At 37.1% G+C, this 23,725-nt stretch overlaps 1 protein-coding gene across 1 annotated transcript in view; it reads left to right on the top strand.

The window, feature by feature from the left end:
* Grm1 (glutamate metabotropic receptor 1) overlaps nt 1-23,725 on the top strand; it is a 386,786-nt gene that overhangs the window by 301,136 nt on the left and 61,925 nt on the right. The window contains 2 exon segments of the mRNA XM_010626642.2: nt 18,182-18,428; nt 22,926-23,094. Of these exon segments, the coding sequence (XP_010624944.1) occupies nt 18,182-18,428; nt 22,926-23,094 (416 nt within the window).

Raw genomic sequence — 23,725 nt, 5'->3', positions numbered from 1 at the left:
GCGGTAATGGCAGAAATTCAAAGGCACTGCTTCCAGCTACTTTCCTGCCAAAAAGTTCCTGTTCTAAAGATGCAACACAGTGATGTGCTTGGTAAATTAAACTTATCATTTGTGTTTATTTACAAATGCAAAAAATTCACAAAAACAAGATATTTATGCATGCTTGAAAGTACTACACTATAATAAATATTAGCATGGGTAATTTAAAATAACCAGGCAACAGACATGAATGAGAAAAGAAAAATAGTTTGCCCTTCTTAGCAACCAAACAAAGCAAACAAAAGGAGTAATTTTCCACTTGTTAAATTAGCACGTATTTTATAAAATGATAGAGTATATAGTATTGGTCAGAATGTTGCAAAGTGGGCATTCAGATATGGATCTGATAGTGGTATAAGTGATATTGTTTTCATGAACAGAAGAAACTAAAGAAAAATTTGATTGAGCAACTCTATTGCAAGTGATTTATACCAAAGAAATATCAGGTATGTTTATGAAACAAAATTTATTTAAAAACAGGAAAACTAATAACTTCTCATATTCCAAAACTCAAACAGGGAAAATGGGTAAATTATGGAAGATATATTCCCGTTTTATTGCATTGCATAGTTTTTTTCTTCCATTGGTGATCGAGTTCAAGAGCAATGGTTTCTAAATCTGGGATTAAGTAGGCATGGAAAAGATGAATTAGGTATGAAACTACCCAGTGAGTTTTTTGTGTGCCCTAACCCATCCTGTTTGCATTCTGAATTTACTTTGGATCAAAGCTGTGATTAATAGGAGAATGTTAAATTTGACGTCATAGTCGGTCTTCCCTGCGACCTCCTTGGTACATAAGGGTGAAAATAAAGTTCATGAATTTATACATATTAGCAGAGTGCCAGTGGACCAGTTACCAGGAGACCACTGGGATTCCTTTGACTTATCACTGTAAAGGGAAGCCCTTCTGGCTCACTATTTAAAGTTCTATAAGTGATAGTTTTGGTCAACACCATGTTTTCATAAAAACCTAGATACTTTCGGTTCCACTCAACATTCCCTCTCCATTTTACACCTCCCGGTACTGCAGCTGTTTAGTGCCCTCTCCTCATCTCCTTTCTTGTGTCCTTCCTTAATGGCAATCTTGGATCCAATCTCACCCATGAAGCTTTCCAGGGATTCAGCGACTGGCTCCTTTCCTAAGACTTTGTCCTTACAGTTGGACCCACACAATCCGACTTTATTACACACAAGCAGCAGAGTTAGACACATGGGAAGAGTTCAATGGATGACTGGGTAAGCAGATTTCAAATTGAGAATGCAGTCACTGCAGTATTAAATATTTTTGTTGGACAACTTTAGTGAATAATCTGGTAATCTTGTTTTAACTTATTCTTAAAGTTTTTCAAAATTCCCATTACCCAGGTACTGATATCTTCTGCCCATGGAAGAACTGAACACGAATGTTAAACAATTCTTTTCCAACCACTTTGAATTCTCAAGCTTAAAATGGAGCATAGCTTTAGTTCTACCTTTAAGAGATTTGAAGAACATTTTACTTATTGCATCAGTCTGAAATAATTGTCTAAATGTCCCCTTTCATTTTTTAAAATTTTTATACAGCTCATTATTTTATTTCTATAGACACTAAGAGCTCCTAATTTGACTAATATATTAAATAGTTCATTTTATATTAAAGTTTTGATTCAGTAATCTCAAGGGATAGCTTACATTCTATCAGATTCCTTTTGAATGTTCTTAAAGGTACTGCAGTCACCATCAATAGTAATCAAGCTCAGTTAGATATCATTCAACTTCTGAACTGTCAGTCATTCACTATGAGAACAATTGAGTTAATATAGAAGATTGTCTAACTAACTCTTAGGACTGTGTGAAAGCAAGTAATGTGTGCTCATATTGCAAAGGAAGTCTTCTCTGTCAGTGTGATAGTGGTTCTGCAACTGTCAGGAAGATTAGGGGAAGTGTTGTGCTGCATTCCAAGCAGGAAAATGGCCCTCAGCTATCCTTTCCCTTCATATCACAAGCTACTCTGTCCTTCTCTAACGGGCATCACAATAGCATTCAACTGCAGGAAGCCAGAGACAATAGAGAGACAATAGAAGTCCACCACTAAACCCAAATGTTCCTTTGCGCACATCATAGGTCTTTCCTCTTGGGCTAATATAACTTTAAAAAAATCCAAGGAATTGTGCATATGGTTTCAGTTTATGTTAGCAGATGCAGAGGCACCTGACGATTTTGATTCGGCACGAGTTGAGACAAAATGAAATTGTCGCTGCCTTCTCTTCATAGTTCTGTGAACTCTCAGGGAGCACAGCTGAGAAATCAGTGCCAGATGTGTTCTTAGAGAAGGTGCTTTTAATGGTTTCTTGTTGACCTTGCCACTGGAAGGAGCTGTCATATTTGATCAATGTGGGCAGTATAATGGGGACTGATCTTTTCCTTGCTTTCCTTTCTCAAATATTTCTGGGCATGTATAGGGTTGATACAAGCATTGATGCCAGAATTTATTTCTCAGCAAACTAACAGCTACAATGGCCTTCTTATCTTTAGTTAAGGGTAGAATTTATCTCTGCTGCTGCCTTTTTGTTCCTAGCTGCATAAGAAATCGGTCCACCTGGACCAAAGTCATCTCTAACCTCATTCATGGTGTTGTGAAAGCTCTGTATGCTTTATATCAATGAGAAGCAGTTTTCCTTTTACTATGTTAAGTTCACTGCAAAACAGCAAGTCTCTAAATAATATTGTGCTTTGAATGCACATATATTGTTCTTTAACTCCAGTTATGTGTAAGGACATATACACAGGGTAAGAAAGTTTTACTATCACAGGAGTTTGCACCCAGAACCAGGATTGTTCTTAAATAACACAGGATTTGGTGTAAATCTAGTAGAGAAACCTAAACTTCTTCCTTTATAATGAATTAACAGGTGCCCACTGTCTGTTCCTTCTATCTAGCTTTAGTTATAAGTAACCTTGGCATTCATGCTTTGGTTTTAAACCTTAATGCCTATCAGAATGTCCCTTCTCTTTCTTCCTCCTTCCCTCTAAAATTGGTGCCTTGTCTATGTGATTCTGAGATTTAATTAGACAGTCAGGGGACATTCCTATTTTATTTAAATTTCAAGTCACAGTTGAAGATTTTTTTTATTGTATTAGAAATAGTCCATTTGGGGCCCTAAATTGAAGAAAGAATAAATGTAGACAAAGGAGCATCTGGACCATATTTTTGTCAATCTCATATATCTTCATAAGAGAAATACTAGAAGCCAACAGGGAAATATTGACATGTTGCCCTATTATTATTTCAGGACTGAATCCCATGGTGGAGATCACATCCAAAAATGGTATAACACATGGCATCCTAGAAAGAAAAGTTCCCACAAAGCAATAAAAAAGTCCTACTGTTAACAGAAATATTGCTCCACAGATGCTAATTTCCATATGTTCTGTAAGAACGTTTATCATCTGTGTGTTCTGATAATCTTGAGCAAGGTCAGGTTGCAAAGATCTGACTAATCTCAACAGTGCAATTGCCTTAATATAGGGATTGAGCATGGATTCTGCTTGAAGGGATTCCTTGTGTTGCCCTAGAACCCCTTCAAAGTATTTTTCTTATCATCTGGCTCCGAGATTAATATTAGCAGCCATGATGGGAAGTCTGCCAAAGGATCATTTATGTAGTTCAGTTATTAAGTTAACCCTCTGCGGATAGCCCTTCCTGAAGCAGGATGTGCCCTTCAAGGGCAGCAGTTGTGTTCACATCATGAGTGTGAAATAAATCGTGGTAACCTCATCACATGACGAAATGTTGGGGAAGATCTCCTTGTCAGTTATACATTGTACAACCAAGGGCAGATTTGCTTTCGCACACACAGCCATTGGTTAGTATGGTGGCAAATACCACATCTTTCTGCTAAAGTATTTCACGTCCCTCCCTGGCTTCTTTGAAGCAAGAGAGAGAACATAGTTCCTAAGACTGAAACTTCTGGAGGGAGTCAAGCTCTCTGGTGACTGCCATGATCAAGGTGTGTAAACCTAGACACATTAAAAATAGATTAGACCTCTGCATTTCATCAGTAATGTGGGGATAGCAATATCACTAATCGCATGATTCCTCGTGAGTTGAATACATATAAAACATGTAAGTAAGGTCCCATTACATAGCAAGAATTCAATCATGTTATCTCTTATTACCTGATAGTAAGTTATAGTTTTTGGACTTTGTTTAAAATAAAAGATTTTATAGAACACCTCTTTTAAAATAAGTTGCAAAAATAGTGTAAAGTGTTCTTATATAGCCTGCACCTACTTTTCTCTATTGCTAAATCTTATAATGCTATGTAACTTTTGCCACAATTATGAACTGAGATTCAAATACTATTATTAACTCTAGACTTTTTAAATATTTCATCGATTTCTCTCTTTTCTACCAGAATCCTGTCGAAGATATCATATTACTTATTTTTCTAGTTCTTTTGTGTTCTTCTGGCTTACTATGGTCCTCCAATTTTCCTTATTTCTAATCACTTTGACAGTTTTTTATAATGTCCCTAAATTTGAAAGAGGGTCACTAGGTGTATGCCACATTTCAGAAGTGAAGAATTTGCACCTTGTTGAGGACAAAGTATCTACATAAAATTATTTGGAAATACTGTGTGTGAGAGATTTGTCTTTTCTCCCCATTTATTTCAATTGTAACATTTCTGACAGTGTGCATATATGTTTTGCACTACATTGTTATAATTTATACTGCATTATATATTTTTTTTCTTAAATTGTTTTGATGCTGGCCTCTGGAAAATTTTCCCTTCTCTTTAGTGTCCCTTTGACATGGTTCCATTGTTTTTTGACAACCTACTTTCTGGCATTACAAGGTGTTTTGGGCTCATCTAGGCCTTGCCCTATATCTGATTCTTTCTTCAAGACAATGTGTTTTTGAAGAATGGCAGTAATGTGGTATATACCAGTCTCTAAAGGTGTGACATAGGCCTGGATCTTTATCATTCAGCGGTATCACCTTACCTGCCTGTCTATGGGGTGCTGCTGACGAGTCCAAAGACTGAGCTGATGGTGGTGACTGATGATTGTTTAAAGATACTGCTTTGACTTTGTGACCATCCCACGCAGCAAGAAATAGAACACGGTTACTAACATTTCTAACAGCTACTTTGAAATTATAAAGCTATCCAGCAGAGTCACTCCTGTCAAAAAGTATGCTTTCTGTCATATAGTTCTATTCAAGAAGTAAAATATGTTTAATATCTGTGACCTCATGAATGAGACCTAATATAGATAGGAGGAAGTAGGAAATATGTAGGGTAGAGTGACATTTATACACTTTTATATACAGCAGATTTTTAAAATATAAATGACTTTTCCTTGAAAGTGACTATTCTGAAAAACTTGTGTAATTAAGCTTAAAGTATATCAGATTTTTGTGGAAGATGACAAAAAATTCTTCAAGTATCAAAGAGAATTTTTTCTAAGTAGGAAATAAAATTTTTTTATCAAAAGTATTATTTTATTATACATTTTTAAGAAGGTAGAGAGATTGTTGATGGCCGAGGCCCACTGAAATTGGAGAAAAGGAGATCCGGGGATGTAGCTCAGTGATTCTGCTGCCTGCCTTGCAAGCACAAGGTACCGAGTTCAATCAAAAAAAGAAAAAAGAAATTGAAGAAAAGGAAAATTTGGATATAACTCTTACTTTGTGGGACTACCTATCTATGGAATGTATGGTTCTGGTTACCTAAAGATTGACTGGCAAACATTCAGTAGTAACCTTTACTAAAAAGTACTTCTGCCTTTAAAAGTATGGCATGCCAGAGACAAGTTAGTGGGAGATGTTGGGGTTTGAGGCATTTCACATGCCTTCTGTGTTATACTGAACACTTGTAACTGAAAGTAGCCATAGCAGGTACATGTAAGAAACAGAACTCCGGGGCTGGGATTTAGCTGATTGGTTTTGCTGCCTACTTTACATGCGGAAAGACCCCAGTTCAATGCCCGGTACCAAAAAACAAAACAAATAAACAAACAACAAGAACAAAACAACCCCAAACAGAAACAGAACCCTACTGACATGGGGAAATCACATGGAATTTTATAAAAATAAACGTATATTATTCTTTAAAAAAACCCCACAAAAACCAGGGTGTGTTTGTGGCTTTGGGATATTGTTGCTTCAGTGGATGTAAATAGGAAACATATGTGTACCAAGCCACATGTAAACATTTCTATACAAATTGTCATTTTATTTTTTAAAGTAAATTAATTAATATTGATTTCTCCTGCTCTGTTCTGGTGTCACATGGTTTGTTGTAGCCTTCCCCTGTTTTCTTACCTGTAACCACCCATTCTAATATTGATAAGCTTTGCTTCTGCCATCTGCCATTCATTTATTGACTTGTTTTATTTTGTTATGCATATGTATGTGTAGCTCTTGCAGAATTGTTAATGTATATCCCATAAGAAGCAATTTTACTAAATAGGGCAGAGTGCTTACATTCCATTCCTGAGTATGATTTTAATAGATTTGGATCAGCCTCGTGACCTCTCAAGGTAATCTCCCTTATTATAGAGATATATTTGGCTTCCTTGTTTCTGTAAATATTCTCATAGCCTGAGCAATGTGGCTAACAGATCTCACATATATATATATATATATAATTTTTTTTTGTACCGGGGGTTGAACTTGAGACCTTTTGCTTGCAAGGTAGGTGGTGGTACCACTGAGCTAAATCCCTGGCCCAGCTTATATGTTCTTGACAGTGTTAATCATAGGAGCTACCCTTTTAATTTCTGTAATGTCTTACTAGCCATAAGTTTATATTACACCCTCAGGAATTCCAAATTTGATTTATACAAGAGATGCTATTGGAACACTACATAAAATGTAACTCAGGAAATCCCCACAATTATGCTATCAGAGCAGACAGTGTCATAGTCTACCTGGACTAATAAATCTACATAAAATACCAATAAAAACTTCTAACTAAAATGCTGTAGGGAAATGAATCTGAAAAGTCACAATGTGTTATAATTCTAGGTAATGCAGGCATATAATAAACCATATAGCCTTTATTTAAAACACACATTGTGTCCAGAAAACATTAGGCTTCCGGTCCTTGCCCTCATTTTATCCCCAGCATATGAAAAAAAAAATGAAAGTTGTAAGTCTTTAATATGTTCTTGCATTAGCTTTTCATCACTGTGACCAAATACTTGAAAAAAATTAGGCTTGAAGGATTGATTTTGGCTCATGGTATCAAAAGTCTCAATCCTGTCTCCATTGTTTCTAGGCCTGTGGTGAGACAGAACATCATGGTGAAAGAGTATAAGGAGGAAAGTTGCTTGCCTCATGGCAGTCAGGAAGCAGAGTGAGAGAAGGAGCCTGAGAAACGATATCCCCTTTAAGGCATGCTCCCAAGAGCTACTTCCTCCAACTAGGCCCCACCTCTCAACAGGCCATTGAGCAATGAGATCATCATTGACAAAGTTAGTACCTTCATGATTTAATCACCTACCCAAAGCCCCACCTCTGAACATGGCTGCCCTGGACATCAAGCCTCAATCCGGGAATCTTTGAGAATAGCTCTTATTTAATCCATTAACAGTCTCAAGGTAATGTTTTTATGTACAAAACTTTTCATGTTATAGATGCTGTATTGTATTCATCAAAAGTAGTGCATACAAATTTAAATATCCTGTGGTTTCTCTTATATGAGAAACTCAAAGCATAAACATTTAAAAAGCAAAATAAAAGACATGATAGGAAACACAGAGATAAATGTTTTGTAAATGGGAAGGGGGCCAAGAGCTGGAGAGAGGGTGAGGGGACATAAAAATAATTAAGATGTGTAATGTACATGTACCAACTCCCCATGATGACTATAATCACTATATACTACAAGTACCTACTAGTAAAAATAAATATTTGAAAAAAACCATCCATAAAAATGAACCTACAGAGCTAATACCATATAGATTTTATGGTTGTGTTTTTTTTATAATAATCAGAACCCTATATTGGTTATCAGAGATACTGTATTAGACCCTAAATAAAATAGATCAGAGATGAGTAGAATTTTTATCAATAGTTTTTAGATTTCTGTGAAATCCATTCTGTGCTATTAGCTCAGCCTAAGGTGCTGCATCAAAAACCTAGAGATACTAAAAAAAGAACAACTCATTGATGGGAACTCAAGGAAGACCACAATAGCATTAAACCATAAAACTCCCTTGTATATCTAAAAGAAAGCAACCCTCTTATCTCCCTTAAATAAGTAGCAGCTGTGCTATGAGCCCAGCTCGACCTCCCCAGGGTATGGAAAAAGCCAAGAAATCTTACCCAGCATGTTACCGAGAAGGGAGCTGGTTCCTGTTGAATTTTAACAAGAGTCAAGCTTCCCACATTTGCTAAAGCTGCTAGAGACCTATTCCAGCTCTACAGTTACCTGCCAAGTGCTTACTGCAGACCTGCAATGATTAGTTACTGCAAGGGAAATGGTTTATAACTCCCCGACACTGTTCTGTTCCACATCAATAATAAAAGCAAAGGCCCACAGCAAGCCACCCTTGTTGTCTCTCTTTAGAGAAACAAAAGGCCCCTCAGTTAAACTGAATGTTGCCGACTGATCCTCCACATCACTTAAACATACCAGTGACTGTCCTTACTTGTTTTTCACACACACCATGACTTTCTGAAATGTGAGTTAACTAAATGCAATTGTACTGTCAGGAAATTGAGGTTTACTATATATTATCATCAATTTGCAAGGAGCCTACTGTTTCTGTGTCATAGAGCTGGGGGAATTTCTCTCTTAATAACAAATTCTGATGAGTTACTTTGAAAAATATCTGTGTTGTGCACATATGTAAAAACCAGGTGGGATAAAGCAATCAAAATTCAACTAATAATAACAGCGATAATAACATGCTTTGTTAACTGACTCTTCTTTTCCATCCTACATAAGAGTTAATTTACATTTTAATAAATAGAATAGAAAATAATGACGGTTTCATATTTTTCAGTGATGTGAACAGAGAGAACCTCTTAGGGAAAGAGTAAAATGTAGTGTCAAAGGAAAAGAAATTAACAGATCTAGACTTGAACATGGGCAAGAGTAGACTATTCTCTTAACACACATTTTCTCTGGAAAATAATACAGAAAATTTAGCAGCCTAAGCCTTCAAATAAAAGTGAGGGCATTGTAGCCTTTTCAAGTCATAATAAAAAATAACGATCCTATTAATTTTCCTTCATTAAATCTGAAATGAGCAATTTAAAGGAATATGAATTTCATGTTTTTGCTTGGTATGTTAACAATATAAATTACAGTCCTTTCTATTTCAATCTCCATGACATTGTATCAAATTATGTATCAAATATATAATGCTGTCAGATAAAATAAAGCAGTGTAGGGTGACACATGTCAAGAAATCAGAAGAATATTTCCTCCAGTGCTAATCATGTTTAGCTAATCATGTTTCTCAGAATGCTTCCTTGTTTTATGAGAGGTAGAATAAAGCCTGTGTCTGGGTTTTTCATTTGAAGTTAATGCCAAGGGTCTAGTTTTGAACAGGTAATACCACTAGACCTACCTCCACAGTGATAGGATTGCATTAACAAAATTGAAAATACAGGTGTCAACAAAATTACTTTTATGGAGCTAAATATTCTTTCAGTATATTGTCTCTATTTTCCAACTCTGGACATCAAATGGGCACAATAAATATCACACTAGCAAATACTATGTTCTTTTTGCAATAGGCTTACTCAGTTGGGTAGGGTTGCTACATACATGCATAGTGAGACTTGGAAGGGAATACTGTGTATGAAAATTGCTTCTGTCCTTGCCAGCTATGAGTCTTTGAACACAAGCTGCTAGATGTTAGTGTACATGCCAGTATGCATCCTTCTAAAATGTGGATCTATATAACAAGTAGAGCCAGAAGCAGACATATGGAAATTAGATAGCGGTTTCATTAGTAATGTTAATATATGTATGTAGAATACCCAAAAGAATGTATACAATTAGAATTAATAAGTACATTATAAAACCATACAAAATTGGTATATAAATATTAATAATATTTCTATATGCTAGCAATAATGTTTTAAAAATGTATCAATTGTAGTATACCAGAAAAATCAAGCACTTAGATTCTGTACTCCAAGCATTGATTAAAACATTTCTAGGATAAATTCAAGAAACCCTAAATCAATGAAAACCTTCCAGAAATGCTCTACATCATGTTCCTGGTGGAAACCACATAGGTGTTTACATGTGTGAAAATTTATTGATCTGTAAAGATCTGTATACTTTATTACAGGTAAATTAGGCCTTAATGAAAATGTTTTTAACATTTACAAAAATAGAAAACAAAAAATTAAACTGGGAGAGAACATGATTTATATATTGCCCACGACTGACTTTTGAACACTTGATTCCAGAATTTGCTAGACTAACCCATGCAGTAACTGGTTTAGCTGGACAGCCATGGGGCACATTTCCACAGGCCAGTCAACCAGAATACTTGAGTCAGGTGCCTTCTTCCAATTGAAAGGGCAATAGTTGGGCTGAACATGTTTACTTTACTGTTCTCATGTCATTCAGAGTGAGACACTGCTCTTCTCCCTAAGTAAGAAGAGAGGTTTGAGGGGTCCTCCATGAGCCCCTACATAGGATATGCATCATAGGATAAGGGAAAGGAAGGAACCCCAGCCCTCCCCAGCCATGCCCTGTCTGGTGTGTGAATTGGTTTCTCATCTGTAAAATGGTGTTATGGTTTACATGTGGACGTCCTCCCAAAGGCTCATGCTCACATAGGTGGGGGTTTGGGGAAGTGATTGGATCATGGTGGTGTGGTACTTAGCAGTGTATTAGTCCAATGATGAGCTGATAGCTAAATTGGATTTGTGAGGTGAAGCCTGGTCACAGGAGGTGGTCACAGGGGGCGTGGCCTGCAAGGGTCTATCTCCCTCCCTCCATCTTGATCTCTGTCTTCCTGCTGTTATGCCATGATCTGTTTCTCCTCTGCCATGCCCCTCTGCCCTGGAGCCAGCTGAGACTATGGACTGGAACCACTACAAAGTATGACCCAAAATAAACCTTTCCTCCTTAGAGTTGTGGGTGCTGAGTATTGTGTCTCAGCATTGAGGAAAATAGCTAAGACAAACCGTGATAGGAGAATTTATCTCATTGTTGTGTGTGAACTGGAAAGGACAGTGGTGGTCAGTGGCCATACCCGGTATTAATAAATGAGGAAGTAGAGAAGCAAAGCATACAACTTTAGAGGGCAAAGAGGTCTTCAGGAAGATAATCTAACCCATTCGTGTTAGTTTTGAGACTAGGAAACTGAGGCTCAAGGAGGTCAAAACTGTTGTCCAAGTGCCATAACTTTTTGGAAATTTGTTGTTGGCAGACTCTGATGGAACTGCATCTAAATCTCATCAGCTGAGGTGCCAGGCCCAGACTTCTTTCTGCCTGTACCACTCTGCTGAATAACCATCCTAAGTGGCAATAGACAGCATTCCTCTCCCAGCCACCATGAATTTCCTTTTTTTATAACTACATGGCCTATTCCTACCTCCATGGAGGCCTTGTGTGCTGCTGTACTTCTTTAGCAATTTATAGTCCTCCCTCAGGCTTTTTGCAATAAAGAACAAGATTACTATTTAGAATCAAGGTAGCTATTTTCGCAATTCATTGTGAAGCAGTTAGGCAGGTATTCTTCAGAAGGTAAATAAACACAGTCAACCTCAATTATTTGATTCCATTTAGTATATTAGAAAAGGGAATGGCTTAATGGCTTAATGAAACCCTGGTGGTCTATAATAGTTAGTGCACCACAGAAAATGAAACATGAAATCCCCTTCTCACAAATAACTTTGAGACTAGTGCTATGAAAAGGTACAAAACCTTGGGGAATCAAAGTGTTTTCACCTTCTCACCAAGTGACAGTGTTATTAGTTTTAGATATTTTATTCAGTGGTCATGAAAACATAAGATCTTAGGAGGACTGGGAAGCCAGTAATATATTTTGTTTGTTCCATGATAAATTCTGGCAACATTATCCAGGACAGTTGCTATGATGAAGATGATCTTGTGAAGGCCATGTGATTTTCCAACTCTATGCCACATGTTCCCATTTGATTGGAGCAGACGGAGTGACTGCTGTAGGAGCTGAAGAGAGACTTTTTGCTAGTGGTCACCTTCTCCTTTGTATGCAGAGCTGGTGGTCTGCCAGGATAAGGAAGTACATGAGCTTATTACAGATTTACACAACACAGAAGCTATTTTTGGTTAGGGAAGAGTGTGAGCTATTACTTTGCAGCTATTCCCTGGAAACAAATGTCTAGCCTCCTTTCTCTCTGTATGACAGATATTGACAGGATAGGCTTCTTTATCATATTTTGCTATCAAAAGATTGGGTGCTAGCACTTCTTGTCAGAGATGCAGCTGTGCACACCTGGAACAATCCCAGGGAGAAGCCCCAAACCAGGCTTGGCAAAGACGCTGGGACATGGCAGGGTGCCTTGTCCTCTGCCACCAGAACAGTGCCTCCTTCGTAGCTTTCTCTATCTGTACCATGTAGTGCAGCAGAAGGAACAAGGACTGGGAGGGCATTTGAATCCAAGTTATCACACATTCTTTCTGCACCGTAAAATGGTGAAATTAATGCCTATTTGGCAGGAAAATGGTGAACCTTAGATCTCATTTATTGAGTGCTATACATAGCTAATACTAAAAACATGCAGCTATTACAAATACTTTCCCTTAAAGTCAAATAAGAATAAAATAACTTAAAATTAATGAGTACATTGTACTGATTATTCGTATATATCTATATGTTGGTATATACACACATATACTTACAATTATGCCAGTAAATAGATATAATTAAAGTATACATGGATCAAGAGACATGAATTAGTTTTCCCAATTTGCCTTTTTTATACCTGTGTTCTGGAAAAATTATTGTTAGCACTCACTTTTACTCTGAAAAATAACCCAGTTTAGATGTGTTGTATGATCACCCTGAATACTGATCACAAGAAACGCACTGATGTCACAGGTATCCGAGAACGCTTACTGTCTCAGTGCGGATGAAGAAGTATCCACCAGATAACCACTGGGGTAGGACTTCTGTTCTGGGGATAACAGTGCGAAATAAATGTTCAGCAATCATTACTACAATAGGAATAGCAAATGCAGTGGCCAGGGGCTTATTTATAGCAGAAAAATTTCCACTTGATAATGTTATAAACCTTCCCCTGCAATTTCATTCCTACTGTTGAGTTTTTAACCACTGCTTATTCAGGTAGGTGGTTTGATTATTAAGTAGGATCTTTTAAGGGACCATTGTAGTGAAGGTTTTTGGCTGCTCAATCAATATTCCCACCCTACGAAATGTCTCCGATTCTTATTTAGCTTCAGCATTTGGGACTCAAAGCAGTCAGTAAACTCTTTTTCAAGACTTATCAGACAAATTTTGCTAATTTACCTCTTTCATTATCTTGAAGGGAAAGAAAACCATCATTAAAGTCAGGAATTTTCGGGAACAGACACAAGTTACCCCTTTTCAGTGACTTTGCAGTTTTTGGAAGGAGGATATTTGCTTTCTGTCCTAAATAACTGTCTGTGCTTATTCTGTGCAGTTTGGTTTTAAAATGCCCTCTCTATTTGTCTTAATTCTCATTTCTCCTCGAAAGTTTCTTTTCAATAAGGAAAATGCTACATTAGCAAATTTCTGTTTTAATAATGTCCTATCAAGTAAACTTGGAAGATGGAGTGGAATTTTAAATTATTTCCCTCTTCTATCTGGCCTAAGTATCTTGTATCTCACTCATGTAGCCATGCTTGTATCTTTTGCACATTTTCAACTACATCTAAGCAGAGCATCCTTTAAATAGAACTCTTTAGACATTTGTATTTTCATCTCAAGCTCAATATCAAAGTCAAAACTCTTTATCATTGCTTCTAAAGACTTCAAGCTCTCCAACTTCTTATATACCCTTTGCAAGGTATTAGCCCAAGAGAGAACATTAATGTCCAATGAATACTTAAACTGGAACAAAGAGGGAGTTGGCAGGAAGTGCAGAGCAGCATCTGAGGTTGTTCTCAACACCCTGAATCTGCCAACTTTCCCACCTTTTAGTACCTGAAGCACACATAGGTCACATAGGAGCCTCAGTATCAGTCAAGTGGGTGAAGGAAAACCCAATGCAGAAAGAAGCGCATTTCTGAAACTAAGTACAAAGTCTCTGAATTATGCCAATGGTACACATCAAATCTATGTTATTTTCCAAACTTGTTACCTTTATTTTTCAAAGCTGAATGGTCTCCAGATTTCTCACCCATGTGTAAATACTAAAGTTTTGACTTCCAAAATGTAGTTTAAATTTAACACATTATATTCCTGTGAAGTTCTTTGCTACTTAGGGAACTCTTTTACTTGGGTGGAAATAATCACAGGGCCTCTGAATTTACAGGTATAACCAAAAGGCTAAAATGAATTTGTGGTGTGACTCTTCTATCAAGAAATATTTCACCTAAGTTTCTAATAATTAGCAAATTTTATTTAAATATTTCTGTACTGCCAACCATCGATAAGAAGGTACTATACCATACCTACAACTTCTTTTGTTTTTGTGTCCTTAGAAATGATAAAAAGAGTGAGATCATAAAAAGAAGATGTCAGGGCATCACTAATATAAACATCAGGAATTGCAGTTTGTAATAGAGAATAAAAGAATGCTCTTCCAGTAACATGAGAAACTCTAATAAAATGCAGAACATAGAAGAAATGGATGGATTTCTAGATACATATGAATTACCAAAGTTGAACAAAGAAGATATAAAAATTCTAAACATCCCAATTACAATCAGTGAAATTGAAAATGTAATTAAAAACTTAGCAACAAAGAAACGCCCAGGTCCTGATGGCTTCACTGCTGAATTCTACAAGATATTTAAAGAACTATTGCCATTACTCTTTAAACTTTTCAACAAATTCGAAAGAGAAGCAATACTTTCAAAATAATTCCTGAAAGCAAGTATTACTTTGATTCTAAAACCAGGGAAAGACCTAACCAAAAAAGAGAACTATAGGCCAATCTCCCTAATGAACATAGATGTAAAAATCCTCAATAAAGTACTGGCAAACAGAATACAGAAGATCATCAAGAAGATTATATACCCTGACCAAGGTGGATTTATGCTAGGGATGCAAGGATGTTCAACATATGTAAATCAATAAATGTAATATATTGTATTAACAGAGTCAAGGACAAAAGTCATAAAGTCCTCTCAATAGTTGCAGAAAAGGGTTTCTACAAAATTAAACACCCATTCATGATAAAAACCATACAGAAAATTGGAATATATGGCCTTTATCTTAATATGATAAAGGCTATCTATGAAAAACCAACAGCCAACATCATACTAAATGGTCAAAAACTGAAAACCTTAATGTTAAAATCAGGAATGAGACAAGGATGTCCACTACCACCACTCCTGTTCAATATAGTTCTGGAAACATTAGCCACAACAATTAGAAAAGAGAAAGAAACCAAAGCAATAAAGATAGGAAAGGAAGAAGTGAAACTGTCATTATTTGCTGATGATATGATACTCTACATAGATGACCCAAAAGAACTCTGCCAAAAGACTTCTAGACTTGATTGACAGATTCAGTAGAGTAGCTGGATACAAGATAAATATTCAAAATCTATAACTTTCTTGTACACAAGTAAGTCTCACTGAGAGTCAAATTAGGAAAACAATCCCTTTCGCAACAGTATCCAAAAAAAAAAAAAGAAATATTCGGGAATCAATCTAACGAAGGAGACAAAACACCTCTACCCTAAAAACTACAGCACTCCAAAAAAAGTGATTGAAGAAGATATAAGAAAATGGAAAAAATCCCTTTTGCCTGGGTAGGAAAAATCAAGATAGTGAAAATGGCCATACTTCCAAAACTGCTATACAGATACAATGCAATCCCTATTGAAATCCCAACAGTTTATTTTGTAAAACTAGAGAAAACAATCCAAAAATTTATTTTGAATCAGAAGAGACCTACAATAACAAAAGCAATTCTAGGCAACAGAGACATGGCAGTGGTTATCACAACCCCCAATTTGAAACTATCCTACAAAGCCACTGTAATAATAACAGCATGGTACTGGCAAAGAAACATACCTGAGGATCAGTGAAATAGATTAGAAGATGCAGAAATACCTGCTGACATACTTGGCTACCTCATCTTTGACAAAGGAGCCAAACACTCTCTCTCTCTGGAGGAAAGCCTCTTTAATAAATGGTGTTGGAAAAACTGGATTTCAAACTTGTCAGAGATTAAAACTAGACCCTATCTTTTTCCATGCACTAAACTAAAATTCAAGTGGATTAAAGATATAAATATTAAAACAGAAACACTAAACTTGCTGGAAGATAAGTCAGGAAGAACTCTTGAAGATATTGGCATAGGAAAAAACTTTATGAACAAATCCTCAGTAGCACGGGAACTAGCACAAAGAATCAACAATTGGGATCCCATCTTTTAAAAAAGCTTCTGCACTGCCAGATAAATTACAAGCAGAGCTAAGAGACAACACATAATGTGGAAATTTTTTTTTACCAGCTATTCCTCAGATAAAAATCTACTATCTAGAATATACAAAAGAAATCAGGCCCCCTAAATATAAAGACCCAATTAAAAAATGGGCATCTGAAATGAACAGACATTTCTCAGACAAAGAAGTAAAAGCAGCAAATAAACATATGAAAAAATGTTCCACATAACTGGTCATTTGATAGATTCACAACACTGAGAAAACAACACTGAGATTCCATCTCACCCCAGTAAGAATGGCTGCTATCAAGAAATCAACCAATAAAAATGCTGGCAGGGTTGTGGGGAGAAAGGAACCCTTCTTCATTGTTGGTGGGATTGCAGACTGGTCCAACCACTGTGGAAATCAATATGGAGATACCTCAAACAACCAGGATTAGAAGTCCCATTTGACCAGCTATTCCTCTGCTAGGTATCTTCCCCAAAGAATTAAAAGAATCATAGCATAGCAATATATGATCACCCATGTTTATAGTGGCACAGTTTGTAATAGCTACAACTTGGAAACAGCCCAATTGCTCATCAACTGGAGACTGGATAAAGAAGATGTTTCTTTTTTTATAAAATGGATTACTACTCAGCCATAAAGAACAAGAAACTAGAAAGATTTAATGCTAAGTGGATACACAATGAGGCCATACTCAAGTGAAATTAATAAGTTACACATGTGTAAATATTGAATAGCTTCTCTGATGTGAAAAAATAAAAGTGTAAATAAGGATTAAAATATATAATTGATATTGTGTAATAGTAAGAAAAAGGTCTAAAAGTGTAGAGGAAGTTGGAAGGGTAGGGGAAAGGTAAGAAGAAAAAAGAAAAAGTCTGTGAAAAGGAAAACCATGGAACCAATGAATTTGTAAACAGGGAAGGGGAGGGCTGGGGAATGGGTAAAAATAAGAACCCGATAAGTTAGGTAGAGATACAAGATACCAATGATGAATGTAATTGTGTTGTATACCCAATATATATCAATACATTTAATAAAGATTAAAAAAGGAGATAGGGAGAGACTGTTATTGTAAATTCCTAGGGACCAAAAGAGAATAAGAGTTTATTTTATTGCTCCTTAAGAATTGTCTTATATGAAATTTTTTTTCAGTCCTGGTGATTGAACTCAAAGCCTTTGCACTGAACTGTATTACTGGTCCTTTATTTGTTTATTTTTATTTTATTTTCAGACAGGGTCTTAGTAAGTCTCTAAATTTCCTGGCTGGGCTTGAACTCACAATCCTCCTGCCTCCTCTTTCCAGAGAGTTAGAATTATAGGTGTATGCCACTATGGTTGGCTCATAAAATTTCTTTACTTTCACCTTGTATGGAGTTCCTTCTGTATCACATAAATCCATTACTGAGTAGAGAAAATGAAACCGATCGAACTATTTGTAGGTAGAATATGCCACAGATTGTCACAAGCACAAAATGTACACAGGTGGACTTTTCCTCTCTCCCTTCCCTAAGAGCCCTGACAGCATTTGACTGTTGAGCTTGTGGACATCATTTGGATGAACCTTGGTAAGATCTGCTTTTACTGTTACAGGCAATGAAAGCTTGGAAGAAAACTACGTCCAGGACAGTAAGATGGGGTTTGTCATTAATGCCATCTATGCGATGGCACACGGCCTGCAGAACATGCACCATGCCCTCTGCCCTGGCCATGTGGGCCTCTGTGACGCCATGAAGCCCATCGACGGCAGAAAGCTCCTAGACTTCCTCATCAAGTCTTCCTTCATTGGTGTGTCTGGAGAGGAGGTGTGGTTTGATGAGAAAGGGGATGCTCCTGGAAGGTAATGTGGTCTTTTCTATAATGGCCCTGAATCCCTTGGTGAGCCTTCTGTGTAGGACAGGTGGCAACGAGGGCTCTCTTTGGTTGCTTGGTGTCCGCATGTCATGAAGTTAGATTCAACTGCAATACTAAAAAGAGAGGGTCCCTACTGATGGATATTACCAGAGACCACATTGGTGGTTAAAACACTGAAACACTTCTTGGTAAACTGCAAGAACTGTGCACCCTTCCACTCTGACCGGCTTGTCCCTCTGACCAGCTGTCACCTGATCCTTTCCTCAGAAGGCCTGGAACATGTCTGCGAGCCTAAGAGACCATAAAGAAACTATGCCTGGTCAACAGCAGCTTCCCAGTCACAGCCTACACCACTCAGCATCTTTCTGATTGATTAGTCACCAAGCTATACTGGTCAGGAAATGTGGATACTGCACCCACTTAAAGTGTTTAGTAGGTGAAGAGAACCATATTCTACACATATATACCCTTTTCTCGGGCTAATTTATATTTCTCTTGGAAAGAAAGGTAAGAATTTTGTTTCTAAGATGTGGTCTCTAATTGTTTTCAAAGAATCCAACAAGAAGCTAAAAAAGCTAACTAAACACCCATATTTGTACGCTCATGCACAAACACCCACGTATTTCACTCAAATTCATTTTACACACAATCTCTTCTGAAACACTTATTTTGATGCCACCAATGAGACCCCTGGTAATAGGTACATAGGAAATGATGTCAATCACATCAGTTTTCTTAGGGAACAGAGGATTCGAATGGCAGCAGAATTAAAACTTTCAACAGAAAGGGGCAATGGTCTCAGCTTGGCCTCTGCACAGTCCTCTCACAACCTCATAGCTCCTATTGTTTTTTAGGCTAAGATTTTGTAGAGCTACAGCTTTCTAAGAAAGCACAGGTTGTGTTAAAATAGAGCATCGAGTCACTTGATTCTCACTGCTCTCAGTGTATCATTATCCCTTTATGTAGAATAAAACAGTGTCAGATAAACTAAGCGAGTCACCTACAGTCACAGCGAAGGCAAGTAGTGAGGGCAGAATAGTCTTACTCCGAGGCTTGTAATCTTTCATCACATCATGCTGTTTTTTAGCTAATCCTGAAATTAGGCAAAATCACTGGCAACTTTAATGCCATGGGAGAAGTATTAACAGGGTCTGTGTGATCCTAAGCAATTTTCTGTGTATACCTCCTTTCTGTGGATGCTTCCTGTTCCACATATAGATCATCCCTTATGGAGGCTAAGTGGGAACTTCCCTGATGAAATTCTATAGCTTTAGAAAGGGTACAGATGTCACTGTTAACAAACAAAATAGCACATTTACAGGAATCCTTCTCAGCTGCCAGATAGGTGGGAGCAGCTTTCGATCAGAGGAATGTGAGTGGTATGGAAAACCGAGGAGGTGAACATGCATGAAGCTTTGGGATGCTGAGCACCTTAGGACATGGTACCAGGAGGAACAAACAGCCCTGAAATTCAGAGAGGCTGCTGAGAGGCTCAGTACCAGGTCAGACTTGCAGTGTAAACCTTACCACGTGATCAGCAAAAGAAAGCATACAGCATCCCAATAAATTACCAGTCTTCTTTCTCTATCTGTTATCCAAACATAGGTGCACAATTTTACCTTGCTTCTCCTCCATTTTTAATTACATAGTCAAATTATAGTGTTCCCCTCAGTAACTTTTTGGGGATCATTTCCTACTGCTTGAAGTTGGTCCGCTTAATCTCTTAGCTACAATTCCAGCCACCTCCAGGGGCTTCCTGCTCTTGCCATACCATCACTCATGCTTTGGGTCCTTCTTGTAATTACTTTAGTTAATCATCACACAAAAAAACCAGTGCATTGAGACTATGCTGTGAAGAGTAATTTACAGCATAAGAATATTCCAAATAAAGGCCAACATGCCCTGCAGGAAGCCTGGGGTCAAGAGGAAAGAGTAGCATTCATTAACACACACTGTACACACATTTTAGTAAGTCAGTATTTTTCCCTTGGTATCTTCTAGCATGACTTTCTTCTTATTTTTTCCTCCAGTATTTGAAACTTCTTAAAAATGTGTTTTCATATCAAAATACTGTGAATTTTTCTATTTTTAAATGTTAATGAAGTGTGAATCAATTTCCCTTATGAAAGAGCAAATGAAGAAGTTGAAATAAAAGTCCTAGGAAACTGAATTACAGGCAAAAGATATTTATATTTAAAAAGATGAATAATGAGCTCCAGGTGCATTATACTCCATTTTCACTCTTAGTAGGTTTTGTTCACTGGGTGAAGGAAAGTTTCCTTTACTCTCCCCAAGTCTGCTCTCTTTTAGGACTTAGTTATTTATAGAAGCTCCCAGAATCTGGATATGGAGAAGCCAGAAACCACCCTGTGGACAACAGGATATATTTACACATTAAGTGCAGGCAGAAATGCCAGTGAGCTGGTAATCACTGTCTAGATAAAGAATCAGGCCAGAGATAGCCAGTTGTTTTCAGAAGCCAACTTAGTTAGGCTCATTGGCAGCAGCTTCCCAGAGTGCTATGCTGAGAAAGATTGTGAGTCTGAGTGAAGTTTAAAGAGGAAAGACTCTAGGATGGATTAGAAGGGAAGTGGAAGGAAAAAAGCTGAGGGAGGGGAATGTCTGTTGATTAACTAACATTTAATTCCTTGGGTCAGGTATAAGGAGCTAGAGACCGTGATTCATTGCAGCCCAGGAGGGCAGGAACTCTGCATAGGTACTACAACAAACAAACAAACAAACAAAAAACCCAGACAACAACAACAAAAACCCAAAAAAACAAACAACAAAAAACAATTCCACTGTGGACCCAGTAAGAAGGGAATCATACTGAGTTTGGGCACATGAGTTAGTTTGCTTGGAGTGAATAACATCATGGAAATGAGATGTAAGAATACAAGAAACTTTTCAATGACTAAGAGATGAATGGTCAAACCCAGACAAACAAAAACCCAAAAAAACAAACAACAAAAAACAATTCCACTGTGGACCCAGTAAGAAGGGAATCATACTGAGTTTGGGCACATGAGTTAGTTTGCTTGGAGTGAATAACATCATGGAAATGAGATGTAAGAATACAAGAAACTTTTCAATGACTAAGAGATGAATGGTCATTCCAACATAAATATTTTCCCCAGTTTTCTTATAGAAATGGAAATAGCCAGAGTACTTTAAAGTATTTGTAGAAATAAAACTATGAATGATTCCATGATATTGCCTTACCTATTGTTTTAGTCCATCTGGGGCTACTGTAAGAAAATGCAGTAGACTCTGTGGCTTATAAATAATAGCAACTTGTTGTTCACGATTCTGGAGGCAGAAAGTCCAGCATTAAGGCACCAGTAGATTTCGTGCCTATGAGGTCCTGCTTTGTGCTTCACAGATGGCACTTGCTAAAGACACGGAAGGTTTGGGGGTGCTGCCTTTTATAAGGACACAGATCTCATTCCTGAGCACTCTGCATTCATGATTAATCACCCCAAAAACCAATCTCCTAATTCTATCATTTTGGGGGTTAGGGTTTCAGGTTATGAATTATAAGATGCCAACATCTGGCTCACCGGAACTATTCATTCATCCCAATTTTAGGGGAGTTTCTTGACATACCTTATGTTCATAAACTGCCCAAGAACCCCAAGAAGCTTAAAGAGGTTGGTGACTTTCCTAGGTACTACTGAAATATTAGAAGGGCTCCAGATCACACAATCTGATGTCAGGTCCTCTGATCTTTCCATTGCATTACAGAACTTCCTGTATTTCCTGCTCTGGAAAAATGAAGCCTGGGCCCCAGAACGCCCTCAGGCTGCAGTAAAATTTAGTCTTATAAAAAGTTACACATGACTCCAGGGAAAAGACCTACATGTATATTTTACCCTTGGTAAAATTTCTCCCTTTAAAATTACTGAAATAACTCACACCAATTATTTGACTTCAAAAATGTTTGTCCTAATCAGGAACGAGATCAATTTAAGTGTTCATGTATTAGACATTAAATTTCCAGCATCCCTACTAATTACATTTATCTTTTGCGGATTATTTGCTTTTCTAGCACCTAAAAAATCAGACTCAGTAAAGACTCCTTCTTTTAATCTAGTATAATGAAAATGGAAACTGAATGTCAAAAGGATATGTGGGATATAAGCAATCAAGTATATAAATTAATGTTCACATGGATTGCTTCTTTTTCAAATAATAATTTAACGAAGAATGAATTTGAAGGAAATAATCAACCTAGAATTACGTTTGGAGTATAAGCAGAGAATATAATGAGAGTAATATTTTCTTTAGGAAATTTGGATGATACATAGGTACATTCTGGAAAAATCAAAGGAAACATAATTACAATGTTTGCAAGAGCTGGTTTGGGCTGTGTGATGATTCTAGCTTTTATTTCTTTTCCCCTCTTAAAACCTAGATACCAAATTTTTTTGTTTTCTACATCGTGTCCATATCTTACAAGACTCGACCGTTGTTTGCTTTGCAGGTATGACATCATGAATCTGCAGTACACGGAAGCTAATCGCTATGACTATGTGCATGTTGGAACCTGGCACGAAGGCGTGCTGAACATTGACGATTACAAAATACAGATGAACAAGAGTGGGGTAGTGCGGTCTGTGTGCAGCGAGCCTTGCTTGAAAGGGCAGATTAAGGTGAGTGTAGAGCTGCCTCCTTGGAACATATTTCTGAGACTTCCTGCCTGAGTCCTAGTACAGAAAAATGCACACATTCATCTTAAGACTATCCAGAAAGGATGTGACAGGCTTACTATTTTGCTCTTTTATTTAGATAAAATTTAAAAGGCAAAAAAAGATTAGGAAGTGTGGAATAGGTTAGCTATCAGGATATTTGAATAGCTTTTATTTTAGTTGCAATGATGGGCTGGAAACTTACATATAATGTAGACAGAAAGGAGATGAGTAATCAAATTAAAAAGTGAAGCAGAAGTAAATGTGGAAACCAAAACCGATAATTCTACTTAGTCATAGTTCCAGCTATTACTAAAGAAAGTTCAAGGGATCTAACGCACAGCATGTGTTGTGATGGATGTGTTAATTGAGCGTGATACTCACTACACATTGTGTACATTTATAGAACCTCATATCGTACCCCTGGAATAGGTACAATTGTGTCAATTAAATATTTTAAAGTTAAAATTTTTGGAGCAAATTAGATATGCAAATCAAAACCAATAACACAGCTTAGTCATAGTTCTAGCTACTGTTTAAAAAGCAAAAGCTGAACAATACTAAATAAGAATATAACTAAAACAAAGGACAAAGG

Source organism: Fukomys damarensis, unplaced genomic scaffold (assembly GCF_012274545.1).
Source record: "Fukomys damarensis isolate Sample0158 unplaced genomic scaffold, DMR_v1.0_HiC HiC_scaffold_14, whole genome shotgun sequence".
Taxonomy (NCBI): Eukaryota; Metazoa; Chordata; class Mammalia; order Rodentia; family Bathyergidae; genus Fukomys; species Fukomys damarensis.
Note: the sequence above shows the minus strand (reverse complement) of the source record. Positions and strands in the feature narration are given on the sequence as shown.